A 22,383-nucleotide genomic window follows, 5' to 3' on the forward strand; every position below is an offset into this window, starting at 1 on the left:
CAGTCCTTTACCTGAGACTTTAATGCACAGATGGGCACAAAAGAACAACTGTGTGGCCCCTGCTTACCCATTTCTCTGTATCTCTTATCCTAATTCACTGATCCCCACAGGTAGCTAAAGTGGTGAGGGATTCCATGCCCTGCAGGTGTGTGCTCACTCTGTGTAGCCTAAGATTGAACTGTCCTCACATCCTGTAGCCTTGGAGAGAATTAATAATTCTCCCTGATAATTAATAATTCTCCCTGATAATTATTTTTCTACATTAGCCCAGTGCCATCCCTAAATTACAGAAGGAACTGTGGTACTGCTAATTGTCCTAAGAACTCCAAGATGATCTTTAAGGTCCCATCCAACCCAAGCTATTCTGTGATTCTGTTGTGTCGTGGTGATGTGTGTTATACAAAGAAATTAGTACAGAGTTGGCATAAGGCTTTGTAGGAACGATGATTCACAAAGTGACAAATTGTAATTACAGATTATGTCAACTAAAATTTGGGTTCCTTTTATCAATCACTACCTCAAAAAAAAACCAAACCAGAAGGTGCATGGAGACCACAAAGCATCTGTATCTAGAGGTCACTAAAAATGCTGTTTTCCAAGAATTTACAAATTCTCATGAACTTTCCCAATAATACAGAGATTATGATGGAGTTATGCAAAAGAAAACTATATTGTGCTTCTTCCTACCCTTTGTTTTCTTAATGCAGTTTGCTGTTAAAATTGACCAAGTTGAAGATTTCCTGAAAAATGCTCAAGAGTTTAACAATATTGACTCTTTGAGAGAACTTCTTCTGCAACAAGAGCATCATACAAAAGGTACAAAAAGTATTCCACTCCTGATAGCATGTCATTGTGCACTGACTCTTTGAAGGATAATTTTACTGTTTCTGGGCATATTTAAAAAAACCCCATACATTAGAACAAATAAGAAAATTTCTATTTGAAAAAATATAATGGTGAAATAGCTCTTTAGCAGGCTTCCTGAAAGATATGAAACTCTTATTTTCAATCTAGCTCTCTCATGGTTCCATCTTTGCTGCTGCAGACAGCCAGTGTTAAGCTTGTATTCTGATTTCAAAGCAATCCAGATCAGGTGAGCTGCTGAGAAACCAAACTGACTTTTAGTGCTGATTTGCAACAGGTTCTAAAACCATCCTTCGGTTCCATGAGAAAGTTTATCCAAGGCATCATTGCTACCAACGAATTAGCATTTTTCTATGGAAAAATTTCCACTAGAAAATTTCCGATCAGTTCTAGTAAAAAACCCCTGCAAAGTCCTACGGTTTCTTGGGAATGGCCAGGGGAGTACTTTGCCCACTGCTTTTCTGTTCCCAAGGAGGGGGGGTTGAAGCAGAAGTGTTAAGTGAGGGTGGGAACTATGAGACAGAGGTGGCAATTAGCCAGTTTCAGAATCTTTTTGCCTACAGTGGTTCCCTGCATTTTGCTTCTGCTTTTGAGGAGTGGGGTTGTTTCACTTCTCCATTGACTTGCCTGATCTGTTCCAAGAGTTGCAGCTGCAACTGTAATGCTCTTGGACAAAAAGGTGCTTTTTCCCGTTCCACAATTTTCTTGCACATATGTTTGCCCATAAAAATTCTTCCATGCAAAGTCTTTTTTTTATTCAAGCTTTCATGTGAAGCACCTTCTATCATATTGTGATACTCTGAATTCAAAAAAGGGAAAAAAAGTTTTTAGAATCAATCTCATTGTGTGGCTACTTCACACACCTTTGCAATTCCATATTGTTCTGCATTTTTTATGTTTTAAGACTCCTTCTTTGAAATTTTAATCACAGTTTGCTGTATCATTAGTAACAATTGGCAGAATATCCATTATGCTTTATTATCCACTAGTGGAACACTAGCTTAAATATTTTTAGCTACCTTGAACAGGAGACTGAATAGAAAATTGAACTCAGATAATATAGGGTTTGGATCTTACAAATTGATCTTCATGGGAACAAAGTGGTCACCATATAGCAATTTTAACCTGAAGTATCTGGCAGTAATTTACTGCTGAAAAGAGGGTCTATAACTGTAAGAATCAGATGAAATGGTTTGCCAAAGAAAAACTGCTTTGATAGTGATAAGCCTTTTCTCAGATGGAAAAAAGTAGTTGCAACTGATTGACTTCTTATTCTATCTTAATCACATCAAATTTGGAAAACTGATATTGAGCTATTTGATAAAAAACAGTGTTTGTATTGCTTTCTATGAGAAGGATACTATCTACCCACTCCAAAGTAAGGTGGCTGAAAATACAACCCTTACAAAGTATTGGCTCAACCAGAATGTGATGAGTAGTTTATCACAAATGCTTATCATTTTGGGGAAAAAAATAAAAAAGAAAAGTTTTGAAACAAATGCATTTCAAAAAGGTGAAAAATATGAAATATCCTTGTTTATCCATTTCTATGTGTATTCAATTTTGGATGGACTGAAATGGAACATTTCTGATGAATACTATCTTTCTGAAAGGCAAGAACTAAAATAGACGAGCTTGCTGCTGTGAGCTCATGAAAACTAATTTCTCTTGTTGGCCCTTGGTGACTGGAGAAGTGGAGGCATCTCACGCTTTTTCCCTAGGTGTTCTACATGAAAGGTGGAGATTTAGGGTGCTTTGCCTTGAATTACATGCATTCAGGTGGGAAGATGAATGTTTCAGAGGGTTGCTCCCGATTGCTTTACTCGCAATGCTAACATTCCTTTCTTTACGCTTTTCTTCATGTCTACTTTGCCACCTGTTTTGGTTTGGCTCCCCTTCTTCCTTATTCCATATATAACAATTTCTCTTTTTCAATTGAAAGTCTTAGGAATACTGATCATTGTCCATTCAGTAGATTTTGTACTATGTGACTTTAAGGACACATGATCGGTAGGTCATTAAAGTGTACTAGTCCACTGAATTTTAACCTTGAATGTGTCTAGGCAGAGATTATAAAGAGTTCCTGATACTCCTGGCTTATTTATAACAGCCTTCAGGCATGAGAACATTTTCTCTCAACTGTTGTGAGAGACAAAGATCTAAACTTAGCTTACATCACTAGTGAAAAACTACAGAGGCTACTGACCCACATAAAAAACAGGGTAGGAAATTCCATTTCAGCTTACCTGAGGATTGGGAAACCATCATAAAGAACTCAGTTTTTAGAAAGCAATAGTACTTCTGGGTTTTGTCTTGATGACATACAGTACACCATTATATGTGGGTATATATGTTATATGTACCATTATAGGTACATATATGTATACACCATTTTACCTTTGTAGGTTTGTAAGAGAGCTGTCCTAATTGAAATATCTTAGTATATATACACCTTTATGTTGTAAGCATTTATGTTCATGCAATACATGAAAATATGTTGCAGTCATGTATGCAAGTAGATAGTTCGAAAAATACTCGAGTATTATTTGAAATATGCCACTAGAATCACAAAACACATTGGGTTTTTTTACTGTGAAATTCTGTTCTTACAGAACTTTTGGAGAAGTCATTTGCACTTTTAAACAAAAGCCAAGAGCTAACTGAATTCATAGAAGAATTCAAATGTGAGGGGCCAAATGCAAATCCGGAGATGATTCAGGGAGCCCACAGCAGCTGCTTGAAAATTGACAATCTCCTTGAAATGCTACAAGACAGGAGACGGCACCTGAACAAATTTCTTAAACATCAGCGCCAAGGACTGGAGCAAGTTCTGCAAATTTGTTTGTGGCACCAACAAGAGAACCAGGTAAGGGAAGTCACAGTAAAAAAAAAACCACTGAACAACTGTTTCACAGTACAAAGAGAATAGGAGCTTCAATATATTTGTTAGGCCAGTATCTCTGGGCCACTTATGTTTGATGAGATCCTAACTTCTGAATGTTTGACTTTGTAACTATAGCTTCCTCAGAGTGCATTTTAATACAACTGTAACATCTTCTAATGCAGTATTTCCATTATGTGGATTGCTCCTCTAAGTTATCAAATGTGAACTGGTTTCCCTTCAAATTGAATTCCCAGCACAAACCAACCTCTAGCCACGTGGGTGATAACAGTAGCTGACACCATCAATTACAACTGCTGCAGGCTGTTTCTGGGCTAGTCAGTTAAAGAGAAGATAGCACAGTTAGTCAGTTGATCTGACTGAAAGCAGAGAAGTATTTTATTCTTAAAAGTCGAAACAAAATCCTTTAGGGTGCTGTAGTGATTGCAGGTTTTCCACACCTGCAACATGTTTCACTGTCTGCTTTCTCCCAGTTTAGGTCCCATCTTTTACTGAATTTCTCAAATACAACTGTTTTTTGTACCTTCCTTTCAGGCTTAGGTACATTTAATTCTTCCTCTTTCTTTTTCCAGTCCTTCTGCCCTTTTTCCTTTTAATTCCTCGTTTCCTAGCATTCAGATCAGATAATTTTCTCTCTTTGTACTTCACATAACCAAAGAAACTTCATCAATGTAAGACTCTCTCCTCTCATTTTCCTTGAGAGAAACACCACATACCTTCACCAACTTGACAGAAAAAAGTTATAGAAGTCCTGCTCCACCTCTTTGGATATTAATTATGCTGAGAAGGAGGAACCTATGCAAATTTAATTGCCAAAGTCTAACAAGAATAAAGATGAGCTATTTTCCACATTTTGAAAAAACAAACTCAAATAGTTTTTAAGATCGTGCTTATCAAAATATACTTGTTTAGTGTCTGCATTAGAGTCAACCTTGATATAATGTACGAACTGTACATTTATAGACAATTAATGTCCACACAAAATAATATATTCATATGTAAATACACACAGGAAAATTAACTTTTAGAGACTTCATGTAAAATTTCTCTCACTGGCCTCTAACACATGCATGTATTCCTGAGCTATGACAGAAATTCAACTCTCAAAGTCTCTCAACCCATCCAAAAACTTATATTCCATTCCCTGTACATGGACTGAATTTGATATCTAATGGTGCTACACATGGCAGAGCAACATATTGAACTCCCACTGACATTAATAGGAGTTCAGGGGACACTTCAGGATGTTCAGAGAAAGCAGAGTACTGTAGACAAGCTCTGCTGTGTAAGATCTAAGAGTGGATTTTTGCTCTTTGTATTGCTTCTGTTTTTCTAGGCACAATTGTGTAATCCAGAAGTCTGTGTAATCTGTGGGTTGCTTTTTTAAACAAAAAGGCAAGCAACTATAAAGATCCTTTATTATCTGGTTATGAAATACCAAAAATGCAGCATCTCCCTTTGATCTCTAATTGGAATGTGATGATCTGATGCTCCTAATTGTAACATGTTACATGTTTCTTTTTCAGAATTTTCAATATGTGAAAGTGTATTTTTTTACATACTTTCCTTTATGGAAGTGTCAGCATCATGTTTTCTGATAATCTCTTTCATTAATGAAAATCAAAGGCAGATTGGCCTGTTTTGTGCATAATTAGTTATCTTTGGAAGAAGATTTATGAAATAATATTTTTTAATCAATCCAATGGTGCATATGTGGGACAATTAAAATTATTGATGGTACTTGGTCATATCAAGGGCAGAGATACAAGCAGAATAAAACTCAGGGGACAGGTGAATACACCCACATTTACTAGCTAGACAAGTTTACAGCAAGCTCACTCTCTCGGTGTAAGTCACAGTTCCCTTTTTGATTTTGCTTTCTTTAAAGATAACTGACATAAAAAAAAATTAAATACTGTAACTCAGACTTTGACCTTATGTAAAAAAAGCTCCACACCTTGAAACTAAATGAGTTTCTGACATCCTTTCAAACTCCATCATTGGTCAGTCATAATCTTTCCTGAGAGCATACATATTCTTGTTAAAGTATGCATGTACCTATATGGATTATATAGTTTTAATATTTACAAATTGTCCAACTTTTCCTTCAAAATTAAAATGACTACTTGTTACCTTATATTCTAAATAACTTCTGCATATGGGAACACTGTGTAAACAAAGTCCTTTCTTGAAAAAGAAGACCAAAAAAAAGCATATGGCATTTTTGCCAAGGTCTGTTCTACTATATGCTTTTGTTGACTGGTATACATCACATGTAGTGGTGTTTGGGTTTTTTGCTTCCAGAGTCTTTTATAGTCTTTCACAAACATGATTATAACAAATTACTAGTAGCTACTCTGGGACAGTGCAACACTGATATGTTTTTCTTTCGCCATAAAAGACTATTTTATTGTTCTTGTAAGGTTGTACTTGGATCACAGAAAAATCACTAAAGCTCAGACTTTAAACTGAAGTGCTGCATTTTTCTTTATAAATGTGTCTGTGGTCCTATTTTGCCCTAACTTTTTATTTATGAAATTAGACAAGGATGCTTCCTTTGCTAGCAATATTGTGAACATAAATGCATTAATGACTGCTGAAGGGCTTTGGTAGGCTTCTTAGGAAGAGACTGAAATGTCCCCAGGATGAATCAAGACAATGTTGTCATGAGGACGCCTTAACATACTGATGATAAAAATATTATTTGGGATTTAAGACAGTAAGTAGTAAAGCATCAGCCATTCAAGTAGTGTTTGATGTAATGAAAAAACCCGTCTGCTATTTAACAAAGTCAGTTTATGTGAATGCTCTGGGGAAATTATTTGAAAATCACTGATCCCAGCATTCGGAGTAGGTGTGTCAAAATACACAGTGCAGGCTGCCCACATTCAAACTGCCTGAGGTGTGCTTGGATTTAATTTATTGCTTGTAAGTGTGTATGTATAAAATACAGGAAGAGAGGGAGTGCAAAAAGGAAGTTTTTCCTAGTGGGAGTAATTTCTGGAAAGAAAAATGTGCCTCTTCATAATTTTTGATCTGCGCTGTATTTGCTCCTTCTTTCTATAATCTTGCATTAGTGTCAGATGGTTTGAGAGGTTTGGCAGAGCCCAGGACAACGTATTGGTGTCAGAAACAATTCCCCTTCTTCTGAAAATAGTGGTGGTTACCCTGGTGTGCTGGGTGCTGGTGCCCAACCCTGGCAGTGGGGGCTGCAGGGCAGAGAGCTGCAGGATGGGGTGGGGGTATGCGGGATGGGGGGCTGCAGGATGGGGTGGGGGTATGCAGGATGGGGGGCTGCAGGTCAGAGAGCTGCAGGATGGGTGGCTGCAGGGCAGGTGGCTGCTGTGAGGGGAGCCCAGGGCTGCCTCATGCCCAGCACAGCTGTTTGCAGAGGGCTCTGCCACAGCAACACCACAAGGCAGGCACAGCCCCTCAGCCCAGGTGGTGGTGCCACCACTAACGTGTGTTTGAGAAAGGGTTAAACGCTGCACAGATACAGGGAGGAGTGAGCAGAAAGAACAGAAAACAACACTGTGAACACCCAGGTCAGTGAAGAAGGTGCTCCTGGTGGTGGAGCAGGTATTCCTCTGCAGCCTGTGGAAGTTTTGGTAGAGACCACTCCCCTGCTGTGCAGAGGACCATGTTGGAGCAGGTATCTACACTGCAGGTCTTGGAGGAGTCCACAATGGAATTCCCTGAAGGAACTGAAGCCATGGAGAGCCCATGCTAGAATAGGGTGTCCTGACAGGAGCTGCAGCTCCTGGAGATCCTGTGCTGAACACACCAGAAAAGTATGAGGAGGAAGCAATCACTGAGAAGAACCACTGTTGGCCATAACCCCCATTCCCCATCCCCATGTGCCACTTGAGAGGGAAGAATAGGGCTGGGTAGAAGGAAAGTGTTTTAGTTTTTCTCTTTATTTCTGACTAATTGGCAATAAATTAGTTTTCCTCAAGTTGAGTCTGTTTCACCTGTGATGGTAACTGGTGAGTGATCTTCCTGTCTTTAGTAGTTCACTCATTTTCCATGCTCATTTTCCATCCTATGTTCTCTAGAGGAGGAGAAATGAGAGTGTGGCTGGCTGGGTGTCTGGCAGCCAGACAAGACCAACCCACAACAAGCTCAGCCATGCTGTTGCTTTGGAGTTCTCTACCCACTCCCCTCCAGTTATTTGCTGGAAAACTTGCTGCTGCTTCTGAACTGGCAGTGGGAAAGGTAGGAAGGCAGTGGAAAACTGTGAACATTGAAATCACCTGCACCATAATCAGTGCAAAACAAGCAGCTTGGCAACCTGAGAAAAATGTTGAAGAGCCTTTTATTTCTGATATGAATTATTCATTGCAAACAGAGCAGATAATAATTGTAAATGAATGATAAGGTCTGATTCTTGAAACACTGGAGTGATTTTAGATTTCAACCAATCAAAACCACTGTCTTTTTCAAATAGCTTTGAAAAATATTAACCTTGTCTCCTTTCCCATCCTTTCACCAAAATCACTGAGAGCAAAATTCTGTCGGTTTCTTACTTAAAACGCAGTGAAGTGTTCCCAGTGGTTGCTTAAGAGAGAAGATAGCAGGATGAAATCACTCAGAGGTATTAACTGTAGTGGAAGCCAAGTGATTAAACTCACTGTAATGGAAAGGAATATTGCCAACTGGTAAAGGGATGAACACTTAGCTATAATAGGGTTAAAGAATCACTTTTTCCTCTGCCTAACATTACAGAAGTACTAGTTTGTTTTGCTAAGATAAATGATAAAGAAGAACAGCCCTAATTTACAGAGAAATTTTTATTTGACTTCTAGCACAGTTTTTGTTGTCCACTCCATTCATTTGTATTTCAGTGAACCCATAGTAAATGTTCTGTGAAAATGTGCTTCCAGGAAAAATGTTTCAATCAGTAAGTACACATCTGGAGGATATGCTTAAAAAATTAAGGCTCAGTGGTAAAATAATTAGTTTACTCTTCTAGCTCTGTTGAGCTCCTGAGATAATGTCACCAATATTTTATTTGTAGCTGAAAATATTTCCAACACATTTGAAAGGTTCTTTCATATTTTAGGATTGTTTAAATTTATTAAAAATAGTTCTACACGAGCATATAAAACAAAAAAGTCTCTAGTGTGCTATTAAAATCTGTAGTATCTAGAGCACAAAAATTCTTAGTATGCTCCATATCATTTAAGTATAGTGGTGATTTTCCAGATTGAAAAGACTGGGGGAAGTCCCCTTGATACCAATAACTCATTTTTGCTACTATTTTAAAATGCAAAGCTTCACTCAGAACTTCTTGCCATGTGTTTACAAAGAAGGTGAGAGGTACCTACTATGAGTTAAGCAGATATAAATGCAAGTAATTCTGTGCACTTTAGAAGATATATTTGTATACTGCATACGTTTACTGAACATACTTGCTGAAGTAAGTTTAGTAAGATGTAATTTTTTTTAAAGCTACTAAAGATGATCCCCCACAATTTTATCTCAATAGCTTTACTGGGTTTTTCAAGGTAGGGAAGGAGAGGTTCTACTGGGTCAAAATTACTCAGATCTGTAGTCTTTTACTGTATGCAAAGGGATATTTTTAAGTTACTCCAGTTCAAGGGAGAATGTACAAAACCTATATGGTGTCAAAAACCGTGCCTTTATACTACGTGTGGCTATAAATTGATTTCTTTTTTACTATTCCTTTCCTTCTGCATTTATTAACATTCAGATAACACAAATGTAAGCATTTAAGTACAAGCATGAACGTTAGGAATGAAAAATTAAAGGAATGAGAATGAGTGTGGGGTTTTTTGGATGAAACTGTCTTGTACATATTTTAAAAAATGGACAATCACTTCTCAAATTATTCACTGACAGAGTTCTTTTTGTTATTTAATTAGGTAACATCTTGGTATACGAAAAACATCAGAGATTACTTTCAGAAGCAAAACTTAGGCTCATCTCTATTGGAAAATGAAGAGTTACTTCAAGAGCTTGAAGAAATGGAAGTCAAAGTGAAAGTAAGGAATAACATAATTGGTTGGTGAAGCAACTTTTAAAATGAGTAGGAAAACATGACCTTGGGCATTTAACAAGCAATATAGGAGTAGATATTTTGTAGGTGTGCATAAGATATGTATTTCTATGTGTCTAAATTATTTTAGTCATTTTACTTCTTTTAAAGCTGGCCTTCATGCTTCTCAGTGGTTTTTACATTCCAAATTTTAAAAGCTATCGATAAAAAGAAGAAGAATCCTTGATGTTGTTCAGTTGATTTTTCAATTTAGTGATCAAGGACCATACCAATAATTTACGTATTAAACCATGTGACAAAAAATAAAGAAAAACAATTTTATTACTGTTCATAAAGGATAAAACCCCAGCCATTTCTACCATAATTAATTGTCCCTGAGCTGAGTACATGATTGGAGGAGGTATTTGCCCATTTATTTCTTATAACTAAAAGTAATTGAAAATGTTATTTTCATTGTTAATATCAATTTTCCAGAGAATGAATCTGTTACTACCACTTACGAAAGCAAGATGGGATTAAAAAACACTTGATATAAAAAGAAAGGATATTTGTATGATATAAATTACCTATATTTAGAACCCTTCTTAGGTTTTTAAATTGTGCAGTCATCAGGTAAGTACTGTTGCTGGGTCAGGATCATTTCTCACTGTATCGTTTTCAAGCAATTGAATTTGGATAACCCAGATGACTGAGCAGGTCTTTTCCATCCAAAAACTATTCCAGTAGAAGCAAGTGCCTTTTTAAAGGCTATTGTGTTGATAGCAACTAGCAGGCTTATGATTGTTCACAGCTATGCTTCCTTGTAAGCTTTGTGGTTAAATGTCACATGTTTGCCTGTTTGCATAATTAACAGTTAACTGCTTCAGGGCTGTCATGTAAACAGAATACAATAATATTTCTAATGCTTCTAAGAAGCATGTCAGAAAACATATTTTTTTTGTTTAGGATAGATGAATATGTAAATATAAATTCTTCTGAACAGACCTTTGGCATAAAAAGAACAGATAAACAATAAATGAGTAAGCTGTGGGGACACATAAAAGTGTCGAGGGGTCCTAAAGTATTATGGAATTTTAGAACTAGCCAAATAATCATTAATCTTCCCCATGTTCCATTTTAAAAGTTTATCATTTTAATTCACTGTCTGAATTAGAAATGATAGCATAAGTGCAGAAAGAAGAACAATATACATTTTCATTTTGTATAATAATCCTTTCCATGGTTGACCATTCAGAAACTGACTTATAATGATAACTTTTATTATTGCAGTTTTGCCTAACAATTCTTCTCCTATACATTATGTAATAGATAATTCATATAATTTTACTGAATTGCCTTTTTTTTTAATAAGGTCATTTAAAAGTGTCTAGCGTTAAACATTTTTGTTATGCATCTGTGTGAATTATGATTTAGAACATCTTATCTTTAGCCTTCTGCTTTTCTTATTAGCAGGATGTTCTAGCAGGGGGAAATTAAATTCTTGAAGGGAATGTTACTGAGTATGTTGGTTTTGCTTATGATGTGCAGAAGAGTGGCTAGGTTGAACTGCATACTGCAAATACAGTTGAGAAAGCTGTGAGTTATGGGGCTTTGTGCTTTAGTTTTTGCAGCACTGAACCGCAAACATTTAGAACAGAATAAAGGAGGAACCTGGCATCTTGATTGTAAAATTCAGATAAATGTTCAGATTCAAATAAATTCAGATAAAATTCAGATAAATACAACCAAATGTGTATTTCAGTAAATATTTGTTAGATAGCAGAGATTAATATTAAATGTCATCACTGCACAAAGTAGTGTGTTATCTATATGATTGGAATACACCGAAACATGGAACAACCTAGAAATGAACTTGTCATCTTTGCTCACAAACTAAACAAAGTCAGGATTACAAGATCTATCGTGTTTGCACATGAAATTCCCTGAATCTTCAGCAACTCACAGGCCTTCAGCATCACATCCCTGAACTGAAGTATTTATACGTATGTATGTATTTTGAAACTGTAGTGCTGTTGCGTGAGATATTAATTCTGTTTGAGAAGCTGTTGATTAATTCCATGACAAAGTTTGGGGAAGACCAGTGAAGAACTAGGTACAATCTTAAAAAAATATTCCACTGGTCCTGGAAACAGATATATTATTCCCTCTATATTCCCATACATGTGTGCACAAAATTCTCTTAAGCTGTTTTTCATGTAAAATTTTCACTTCAGTTGTTCATACAACATGACAGGGTCACTGTTTTATAGGATCTAATCTTTCATCCCGGTAATGACACAAATTTCTGGTAAGTCTGAAATTACTTGTCACTAGTTTGTTCAAACAAGCCTACTTCAAAAAAAGGTTCTACTCAATCTCTGTAACTGACCTTGTCTCGTTATTTTATAGCACTTTAGGACTTTTTGTACAATTAGAAAATTTCTTGAACAATAATTTTATATTTTCTTCCAAATCACCTCTGAAGTTATTAAATTTAAGTGGCGAGAACCAGTTTAGGAACAGAGTGGTTTAAAAAATACAGTGCTAGCAATTTATCTAGTTTTCTGTAAGCAAACATCTGTAGTTCCCAAAATATGTTTTCAGTTTGCATTCAGACCAGCTCGATATTGTGATGTATAACAGTGCTGCTACATCTGTACAACATAATGTACTTTGCAGACAGTGACAGTATTGCTGTAAAATAACACTAAGTTACCTTGTAACTCAAACTGCTAAAAAAAAAAAAGGCAACATGTTTTGCTTTTTGAAGCTCTAGTTGGCATATCTTTTATACACGTGCATGTGATCACCACACATTTGAGTATTTGCTGAGCGCTTTTGTAGTATAGAGTAATCAGAATTATTTTCTATTCGTTTGGATTTTGTCATATTTTTTTCTGCAAAAACTAATTTTCTCCCTGAAATCAAGAGTCCTTATGACCTTGACAAGAACTTAATATGTGACAAAATTGTAAAACACTCATAAGTAGAAATTAAGTCCATCTTTTCAAATGTACAGCTTAACTGCATTAAGTGCTTCAAAATTCCTCTGCCTCTATTTTATTGAGCTGCTTTTTCAAATGTCTAATTCTTAAATGTTTTATCAAGATAAAAGCAGACACCAGTTTTTACTGTGTATATATTGGAAGCAATCTTTTTAGCAATAGGAAAAATACAATATCAGTTTTTTTCTAGCAACACTAAATCTACAGTTGGAGTTACCTTCCCTTCAGGGATCCCTTTAGTGTCCGACTTTTGTTGTAATAAACAAGGTGAATAATCCACATTAATTTCAGAGTGAAATGTAATTGCAAGAAGTCTTCAGAAATCTTATCAATTCAGTTAACTATTTTATCTGCTTATGTGAGAAAATATGGAAATGGTTGCAAAAAACCATTTGATTTCATGTTCAGGAAGAACTCTTAGGAGTACCTTACACACAACTTGGCTAATTAATTAATTACATGCTTTATCTGTACCTTGGTCATTGCTTACAGCGGAGTTGATGTCTGCTGTCATTTGTCTAGTTCCCTCATGCCAAAACTGAATGTTTCCAAAAAGCAATTAGGGGCTTTAAATTATTTTCCATTGATGAAAAAATATAGCTAGATTTTAATTAGTGTCTTTACCATACTGTCTGAGTGTCCATGGCTATCTCATGGCATTCTGTTGAAAGTAATAAAGACATTGGTAAACTGGTCTGAAACTACCTGGGGATTTCTGTGTTAGAATCTAAAGTAGTGTAAATAAATCTTTTCAAGTAACGTTTCATATGTATACTATAACCTTGAGGGTATAGTGAAATGTTTCTGTGTAATAGCCATGCAAAGCAAGTTTAAGTGTTCTCACAGGGAGTAAGATAATGGAAAATTCCAGTATCTGAACAGTTTCACACAAGATGTTTACTCACATGTATTGTTGCATTAAGTCGAACAGGACAAATGATTTGCTTAAATTGTTCAGAGGCCAGACTAAGAAGGATTTACAGGCTTAGCATCTTATTTATGGGACTGGGCTGAGAGGAGAAAGGAGAATGATTTATTATGTTCTCAGGCTGATATCTTATCTTGAACCTCACCTTGATAAGAGGTGAAACCACTGAAAACATTATTGCTAGCTTATAAAATAATTGAGTCCAAAATTAAACGCAAGGATTCACAATTGGAAAAGAAAGGGTTCAGCCCTCACAAACATTAGAAGGGTCCCCACGCTCCCACAAGGACTTACTGCCCACCCGCCACCTCCTCCACCCCCTTGCCCACCAAGAATTGAGAGAAAAGGCATATTTAGGAAATCATGTTTCAATAAGAATATCTACTGGCACTGATTACCTGCTTGCTGTTGCATTTCTATGTGCATTGGAGGTGCTTGACCTGGTAAAAAAGAAGCGCTAGCACCACTTAGTGGCCAAATAACTTCAGTGATGAAGAAAAGTAGTATTCTAAATTGTTTACATTTGATCTAGTTTCTGTCTCTTTCCAGGACTGAACAATGCTGGAATCAGTCCTCTTTTTTGTTTTTACTAAGGATCAGTAGCACAGTGGAGTACTCTGGTTTACAGATCTGCATGCTTTTCATGCCTGGAGCAACTGTGTTAGGTAATAACACGGTAATACTCTAATGAGCTTACAAGGTGGTTCTCAATGACAAAATTAAATGTCACTAACAATGGTATTAATTGCTATATCTCCCAAATCTTAGTTCGTGAAGCCGAGCCATGAATTGCTGTATTTCTTGACATTGATATGAGGATCAAGAGTATTGCATTTACCTGGGGTTTTTCCCCCGATCTCACAACTAATGCTTAGATGCATGGAAATGTTATTTTGCAGTTCAGTGTCTGCCTGGAGCTCTCTTCTGTGGCCTTCCTGGATGGCTGTTCACCTTTACCATTCTCTGGCATGGTTGCAAACCCAGCCTATCCAACACTTGCCAGTTTTTCTGAGATGGGTGTTCTGTCGAGTTTGACAAATGTTGCATTTCATAGCACAGTAGATGAAACACATGCTCCTGTATTTTGATAGCAAGAACAAAGTATGTAAAGAAAAAGAATTTTTCTTTATGGACTATTTTATTTTTACCTAAACATTCATCTTTTATGTGCAGCAAATGGAAATCTGCATTCATCTACTTGGTTCTTCTCAGTATCTGATTTTCCTGAAGTGCCATCTCACTTCCTTGGGAGAGTCTGTCTCTTATTTTTAACATTAACTGTCTATTATTTTTCAGTTAATAGTTTGGGGGATGTTTGGTCTGGTTTTTTGTTGTTTGGGTTTTTTGGTTTGGTTTGGTTTGTTTGTTTGTTTGTACTTTGTTTGGTTTTGTAGGTCTCTCTCTGTCCTGGAATTATCTTTTAACAGATGTCAACGATTTTCTAGGGGGTGACAGACTTTGAGCTACTTTTTCCTCTTTCTGTTGGTTGATTTTATCAGCTCACTGTTAAATACAGTGATACAGCCATCCACTGAACTTCACAGAAAGTTCATATGGTAATTGTCATAGCAGCTCACAATCCCAGTTGTATTAGTGCACACTATTTTATTTGTAATCTGAGGGAATTATATGATTGGTAGTTATACTGCAGTGTAGTTCTTGAAGGTAAAAGCCCTTCAAATATATTCATAGGAACTAAATTCTCAGTGTACTGATGTATGCTATGAATCAGTTACAGGCAAATTTGGGGCTCAAAAAAAGTTCAGTTGTGAACATTTTTGCATATGAGAGAATAAGCTAATTTATCACAATTCTGAAAAATATATATTAACTATATTAACATTTAGTTGACTTTTGGTTTAAATGCTACTTTATCTACTATATGGATCATGATCTGAAGTCAAATAGGTGTGTTTCAAAGTTTTATACGTTTAACCCTAGAATATTCCAGTGCAAAAACTTTTATTTAGCTTTTCAGGTTTTAATTCAAAGTTAGAATTTTAAAGTCAGAAATGTTTATGTTATAGACCAAAAAGCCCATTTATCCCACAGTAATTGTTTAATAACAATCTGTAGGTATTTCTGAACTTTTTTCCCCAGGCTTGTGCTGGATACTTTAGAAGGTAGAAAAAGTTCAAGACTTTTACCTAAAGCTACAATGTTTTTAGTTCATCAGTTTTAACACTCTCGAAAAATACTATAATGAAAGTAAACAGCAAAAGTAGATTTAACGTGAAAAAAGCTAAATAAGGTATTAATGCAGATCTATAGATTTTTACAGTAGCTTAGACCTTCCATAACAGAAAGATAAAGTGTTCACAGCAGTGGAGAAATTATTTACAAATCTAGCAGGATTTTCATAATTTTCCTTTTCTTACTCATCACATTTTCAAGATTAAGGGATATGCTGCATTGCACAAAAAAAAAAAGGATACTGATCAAATAAATCTATACTCTGAGTCATTTCTACTTCTTCAGTGAAGGTGTTATCAGTCCTTTTGTATTTATTATCATGAAGTCTTTTTAAAATTTTTCCTCCATAAAAGGCTTACTTAATGCCTAAATAATCTTTAATATCCTTTTAAATTGGTTTTAATTTAATGTAAATCTGCATGGTAAAATTATGTTTAGCATCTCTTTTATCATTTTAATTATGCATTGTGTTTTAATTGACTTTGCTAAAATGTTTATCTCTTGTTACAACTTGCAGCAGTTAGTACCATGGACTAATTCCCACTGAAAGGTTCATCACTTAATATACCTTGTTAGTTGTATTTTCGAGTAAAATGAAAGGTATTTTTATATGTCATAATTTTGAGATTATCATGTTGGTATGTATTGACATCCCACCAGGCATCATGGCTTTTTATCCCCACGAGTTTATGCATATTTTAAAATTCATTTTGTTACCCATGTCAATACCTCTGTTTCATCTTAAGTTCATGTGCTATGAAGCTGCAGAAATTAATTCACAAGTTCAAGAGAAGAACATACAGGCATAGTCATAGAATGCATGTGTTTTCCATTTTGAGCTGTGGTTTTCATTGACTTGTGAGTAGTGCTGAATCTTCTTCCTGCCTTGTTCAAGGTAATCTAGAATTTAGCAAGGAAAGTTGGAATTGCCATGTACTATTTAAGCTTGTTGAGAATTGTAGGGTGTCTCTCACTTATTAGTTTTTGAACCAGATCTAGTCCACACCAATAAGGAGAGAGAGAGAGAACTGCATCTGGTCAAGAAGTCTGCATAAAATAAGTTGTCCATCTTTTTAAACAAGTGTTTTTAGTGTTCCAGTTGTTGTCAAAACAGTGGACAGTGTCAGTGCACTGAAATACAGAGACCAAAATAGTTATACTACTGCTTACTGTACTTCAAAGAAGGATAAAGCAACATGGTGGGACACTGTAAGGGAATTAGAATTGCTACTGTTCTGAAAGATCTATGAATAACCAGGTTACTTTTCTGGAGGAAAAATTCCAAACCCAGAAGCTTTCACTAGAAATATTTTCACTAAAAAGAAACAACAAACATGAGGTCCATGATCTTTAAGCATGCTGAAAAGCATTCTTCTTGTGCCCTGTGTATGCTTCAGAGTGTTTTCGTGAAAAAATTCTTATTTTAAAATATTCTTCTGTCTACTTTACCAGACATTTGATACAAATTCTTGGAAACAAGTGCTAAATTAATTGAAAAAAGGTTCTTCTATTATTTAATCAATTACTGGAAAAATGTGTTACCTAATTCATGGGAAACTGTAGTATAGTATTAGATGCTCCTTTTGTTTTGAACAGTATAATAAGACACCAATTTTAAGTGTTAACAAGTACAGCAACAATAAAGTACACTGTGTAAGAGTTTTACTATTTTATAGTTTTCTCTATAAAAAACACAGGGGGAAAAAAAAAAGAAGCAACCAAAGCAGTATATTACTTTTCTATGTATAATTGATTAAAATGGAATTTTTCCCATTAGGAATGGAATTCCACTGTGGAACAACTGGAAAGTGAAGCATTTAGGATCTTGCTTTCAGAGGACTATACAGAAAAAGAACAACTAAAACTTTCAAAACAGAAAATCTGTTTGTTACGAGAAGAAGTGTGCTTCCATATGGAAGAAAGGAAAGCCCTGCTGCAAGAGGCCAATGACTTTTTTCACGCTGCTGGCAAGGTTGGTAAGAAGCCAAGTTTGTAATAGTAGCTTGATAATAAAACTGTTAGTGTGCTCTTGAAGACTGATATATGTGGGATTAAGCAAACAGTTTGCTAAACAATTTGGAATGGAAAACTACAAATTCAATTACCCTTTAATATGACCTTTTACCTCAAACTTCTATCCAAACTGGCAAATGCATTCTGAAAAACTTTTTTTTTTAGTTGTTTGTTTGTTTGTTTTTTGAAGTATATTGAGAAGAGCACTCAGTTTCCAAAGGAAGATATTTGGGAAATATTTATTTGCCAAAAATTGGGCTTTAAGATCATGGGCTCTGTCACGATGGCATAAAACTGTATGAAGATACAGGAACTGTGCTGAAATACCCAAAATGTTAGAGGCTCGTATGAATACCAGAAAGAATGTCTATTCTTGCAATGGTCTTCACAGGGGCTAATTATCGTCAGTATTATTAGTAATGTAACCTTTTTTCCAAAACCTCTTAGTTAGGAGACTAGTTAGGAGTTTATTTTTAAGGTCTCCAAAGACCAAATGGTCTTTTTCTATTTTATAGAAGTTTTAAAAACAGTTTATTTCCAAAGATAGCTCCAACAACAATCTTTATAACTCTACTGAATGTACTGAAAAAACTTTTAGACTTTGCCTGCACTAATTTTTGTTTTGAGCAGCAGGTGGGGCTGTAATCACATGTGTCTTTAACCCATACGACTTCCTTTGGTATTTCTTTAACAACATATAAACAACACTTGGAGTTGAAATTATTTACTTATATCTTTTGTTCCAATAAGTCTGATCTTTCTTGATTTCATTTGTAATGAGAAATCTGAGATGAGCTAGTGAAAACAGTGTTAAAACTATTGCTGATAGTCACTGTCTTCTAGTTTGGACAGGGAGCTACACAAATAAAGGCCATTGCTTTGAGAGCAAAGGTATATATTTCCAGAATATAGGGCTGTACTTTGTGGTTGTACCTGCTGAAGAAAGCACTATCTCAGATGTGTCTCCAAACCATTTCATTACAGCTGGTATGTATAAGAGTGAATAAATCGCTGGTTACTATAGTTCAGAAAAAAGACATTTTCCCTTGTTCTCATGGTATACACCTGGATTCTCTTTACATGTAAAGGGCAAATGAGCAAAATTAATTGCTTTGAAATAACTTGAAGAGAACTCCTTTTAGAGCTTGTGTATCTCATTGTCGTTTTAATTTTTAATGATTTCAGACAAATAAAAAACCAGAAGTAGAGCAATTACATTGTGTTTGTGCTCTTAAGTTCTGAGTGCATTTGGCAGCATTTGGTTGTTTATTTGGCACTATTAAGCAATATTTTCTGCATATTTGTGAGCTTTTTGGCTCTTTTGTAATCATGTACCTCTCTTCCTAAGCTTTCTTTTAAATGTCAACCCATTTCTATGTCAATGTAGTTATCTTCAGTTTGACTTTCTACAGGGGGATCTCTGTGTCCTCTGAGAGTACTTGGGAAATGATACATGGAATAGTCCAAGATTGCTTTGATATAGCAAAAACTTGAAAACATTCACTTAGATAACTTCACATAAATAAATGAGGATTTTACTAAATTCAGTATGCGTGCAGATTCATGTTTTTATTTAGCTTTGGAGTATTGTATACTTTGGTGCATAAGTTGCTTCAAAACTCGTTTGAGATAGTAAATAGCTTGAAAGTGAATACATAGGAGAGACAGGAGTGGAGTATTCTGCATGATCCAGTGAAACTTATGCTGCTTACCTAGTTAAATATGCTAACTAGTACTACTTAGAGTAAGTCTGCCTGATAGGTTAACTCCTTCTGAAATGTTTGTAAGTGCATAATCATTCTTGAACACTTTACAACTTTCCTGTGACTCGTGGTCCTGAAGACTGGAATTCATTGTACAGAACCTATTACACAAAATAAATAAACTTCACTCTGTTTCTGAGTTCATATGAATGGCCTCTATTTACAGAAGAAAGATCTTTGAGATTCACATATGTCCATGAGTCTATGAGTTTTCAAAGATGACTGTAATTACTGTCTTGATCTGAAGTTTATGGCCTTTTTTATACTTAGCAATGACAAAAATGGTTTCATGTTTTAAGAAAAGTTCTTCCTGGGGTACCTTCAATTGCACTCCCCTGACAGAGTGTTCTTCCTCTTAGAAAATTTTCTTTGTATGGTCAGGATATTTTGTTTTTCCAGAAATAAAAAGAGTATGCATGTCTTATTTTATTCCATTGTGTATAGAAGTTGAATTACTTTTGCTCATCTTCTTTAATTTCATTTATTTCCTTTGCAAACATTTCAGTTGTTTGAGAGAGTTCAGGCATCTCTCCTTGATGTTTTGAGTCAGTAAAAGTGATTCATTTTCAGCTGCTATGCTCTTGATTCATATTCCATGTGCTTTAGAAAGCTGGATCATATTGTCCCCTAAGAATCTTACTGAATTTTCAATTTTTTATGAATGTAAAACCTTGCAAAAGCCTTTAAAGTCAAAGTTAGTCTGCCTTAGAGTTCTTTTCTCTTCTGATATAGTAGTTTTAAAGTTGACATGATTACAGATAGTATTTTTGCATATATATATATATTTGTTGTCTCTCAGAATTCTTCTCAATGATGAGCTGAAGCTTCAAGAGCAATGTATTTTTAGACTATAAGTCTGCAAGATAATTCACTATGCTATAGAGTATATGAAGTATTGTAATGTTGTCCTTACTCTGTATAGAAAGACAGGAGTCTTTTTAGAGTGTTTTTGTCACTTTTTCTGAAATTTGAAAGAGGAAACTTATGCTTACACTAAAGGAAAATAGAGAATGTGTATAACAAAATCAAAGCTGTGTATGTGCAAAATTAAAGCCTACCTTTTTTAATAAAAATATATTTAATTTTGATTTATTTGTTGGATATACAATTGAAAAATTTAAAGCATGGGAAAAAAGTTTTGTTAACACTTTAAGAATGTGCTTCAGTAAAACTTTTGAGTGCTAATGTGTTGTATTACTCTTGTTCTTCTTCTGCTGTGGTTCTGCTTCATTATGTCAAATTGACCTGACTATTGCTGGAAAAATTGAATAGTTTTAAATTTAAAAAGTAATCACAATTTTGCATGCTCATACTTATATTAACTCTCATTGAATTATACCTGGGCTCCTTTGTGACCTGCAAAGTCAATATCAGACCCTAAATTAAATTTTGCTTTTCATTTCTGAAGAAACGTCATATATTATTGATCATCTGTTTATTTAAAAGAATATACATGCACATTGTAAATAGAAATATTGACAACAGATGCTTTTTTTTTTCTTCAGGTACTTGATGGTCTTGAAGGTATCGAGAATTATCGTAAAATCTCTAACTCAGAAGGCTTACGTTTTCCTACCTTGACAACGAAGTACGAGGAATTACAGGAAGCAATTAAAGGTTGCACAGTGACTACCATGCAAAAGGGACAAACTTTAGTTAATAAAGCGGATTCTCACAGGTATTCCCTCCATTTTTGCATATGTGCTTCATTTCTCCATAATTAGTTGTTGCTTTATAACTTGACTGCTTAGAATCAGATTGCATTTAGAGACAGTGTAGTTTACTAAGTAGGTGTGCATTTAAAGACTCAATGCTTCTGTCATAGTTCTCTGGTGGTATTTATACAAACCAATCTCTTTAACAAAAATCTTTAGGAATACTACATGCTACTTGTAAGAGTGGTGTCAAACAATGAAGTTGGTATGTTGGGTGGTATTCAGAAACAGTGGTTCAGTTAACATTTTGGAAAAGTAAATGTATGTAACTGAAAAGTAAAATATAAATAGCTGTGAGCGCTCCCTGCTGCCCACTGTACTCCTTTTAAACCTTTTTGAAGATCAGAATTACAGCAATTAGATTGTGAATTGATGCAAGATACAAATACAGGTGATAAGCCCTGTGCAGAAAATATGGAAGTTTCTTCAGTTTTTGGTAGTTTTAATCCATGAATAAGTAACTTTTTTTTCTTCTGAAGCTTTTTTAAATTGTGGTGATCATGCACTCCACATGTGTGATTTTTACACTGATGTAAAGCATGACCTACTTTAGAATCAGTTCTGGTGGCTTAATATCTCCTACTTTTCAGGTCTTAGTAGGAGGCTGGTACAATAAGAATGAAGACCATTTATTTATACCAGTATGTTCTACTTCAAAGGCAGAGCAAATGACTCTGGCTGATGGTTGTCTACTGGTCAGCTTATGTCCTTATTTATTCCTAATATGTCAACACAAAACTGAAAGTGTTATAAGACTTTAATCTCATGACCTTGCAAAAAAAAATAAAAATCTAAAGTTCCTTTACCTGTCACCCCAGATGTAATTGTCTTGAACCTAACAATGGGACAAAATAGAAAATTCAAATAAAAAGTTGAGAACACTTACAGCTGGTTTTACAGCTGTTGTTACTGCTTCCTGATATTTTAATTAGATATAAAGGAAGTTGACTTTCCTCAGTGGAACTTTGATTCCTAAACCAGCCATAATTCCAGAAAACGTAC

The 22,383-nt window shown here is 35.3% G+C and overlaps 1 protein-coding gene across 1 annotated transcript in view; it reads left to right on the forward strand.

Annotated features, from left to right (window-relative positions):
- The window catches only part of CCDC141 (coiled-coil domain containing 141), a 78,317-nt gene that overhangs the window by 15,112 nt on the left and 40,822 nt on the right, over nucleotides 1-22,383 (forward strand). The window contains exons 7-11 of the mRNA XM_032694031.1: nucleotides 708-816; nucleotides 3,477-3,730; nucleotides 9,652-9,771; nucleotides 17,668-17,862; nucleotides 21,172-21,344. Coding sequence (XP_032549922.1) covers nucleotides 708-816; nucleotides 3,477-3,730; nucleotides 9,652-9,771; nucleotides 17,668-17,862; nucleotides 21,172-21,344 — 851 coding nt within the window. The remainder of the gene's footprint in view (nucleotides 1-707; nucleotides 817-3,476; nucleotides 3,731-9,651; nucleotides 9,772-17,667; nucleotides 17,863-21,171; nucleotides 21,345-22,383) is intronic.

This window comes from Chiroxiphia lanceolata, chromosome 7 (genome assembly GCF_009829145.1).
Source record: "Chiroxiphia lanceolata isolate bChiLan1 chromosome 7, bChiLan1.pri, whole genome shotgun sequence".
NCBI lineage: Eukaryota > Metazoa > Chordata > Aves > Passeriformes > Pipridae > Chiroxiphia > Chiroxiphia lanceolata.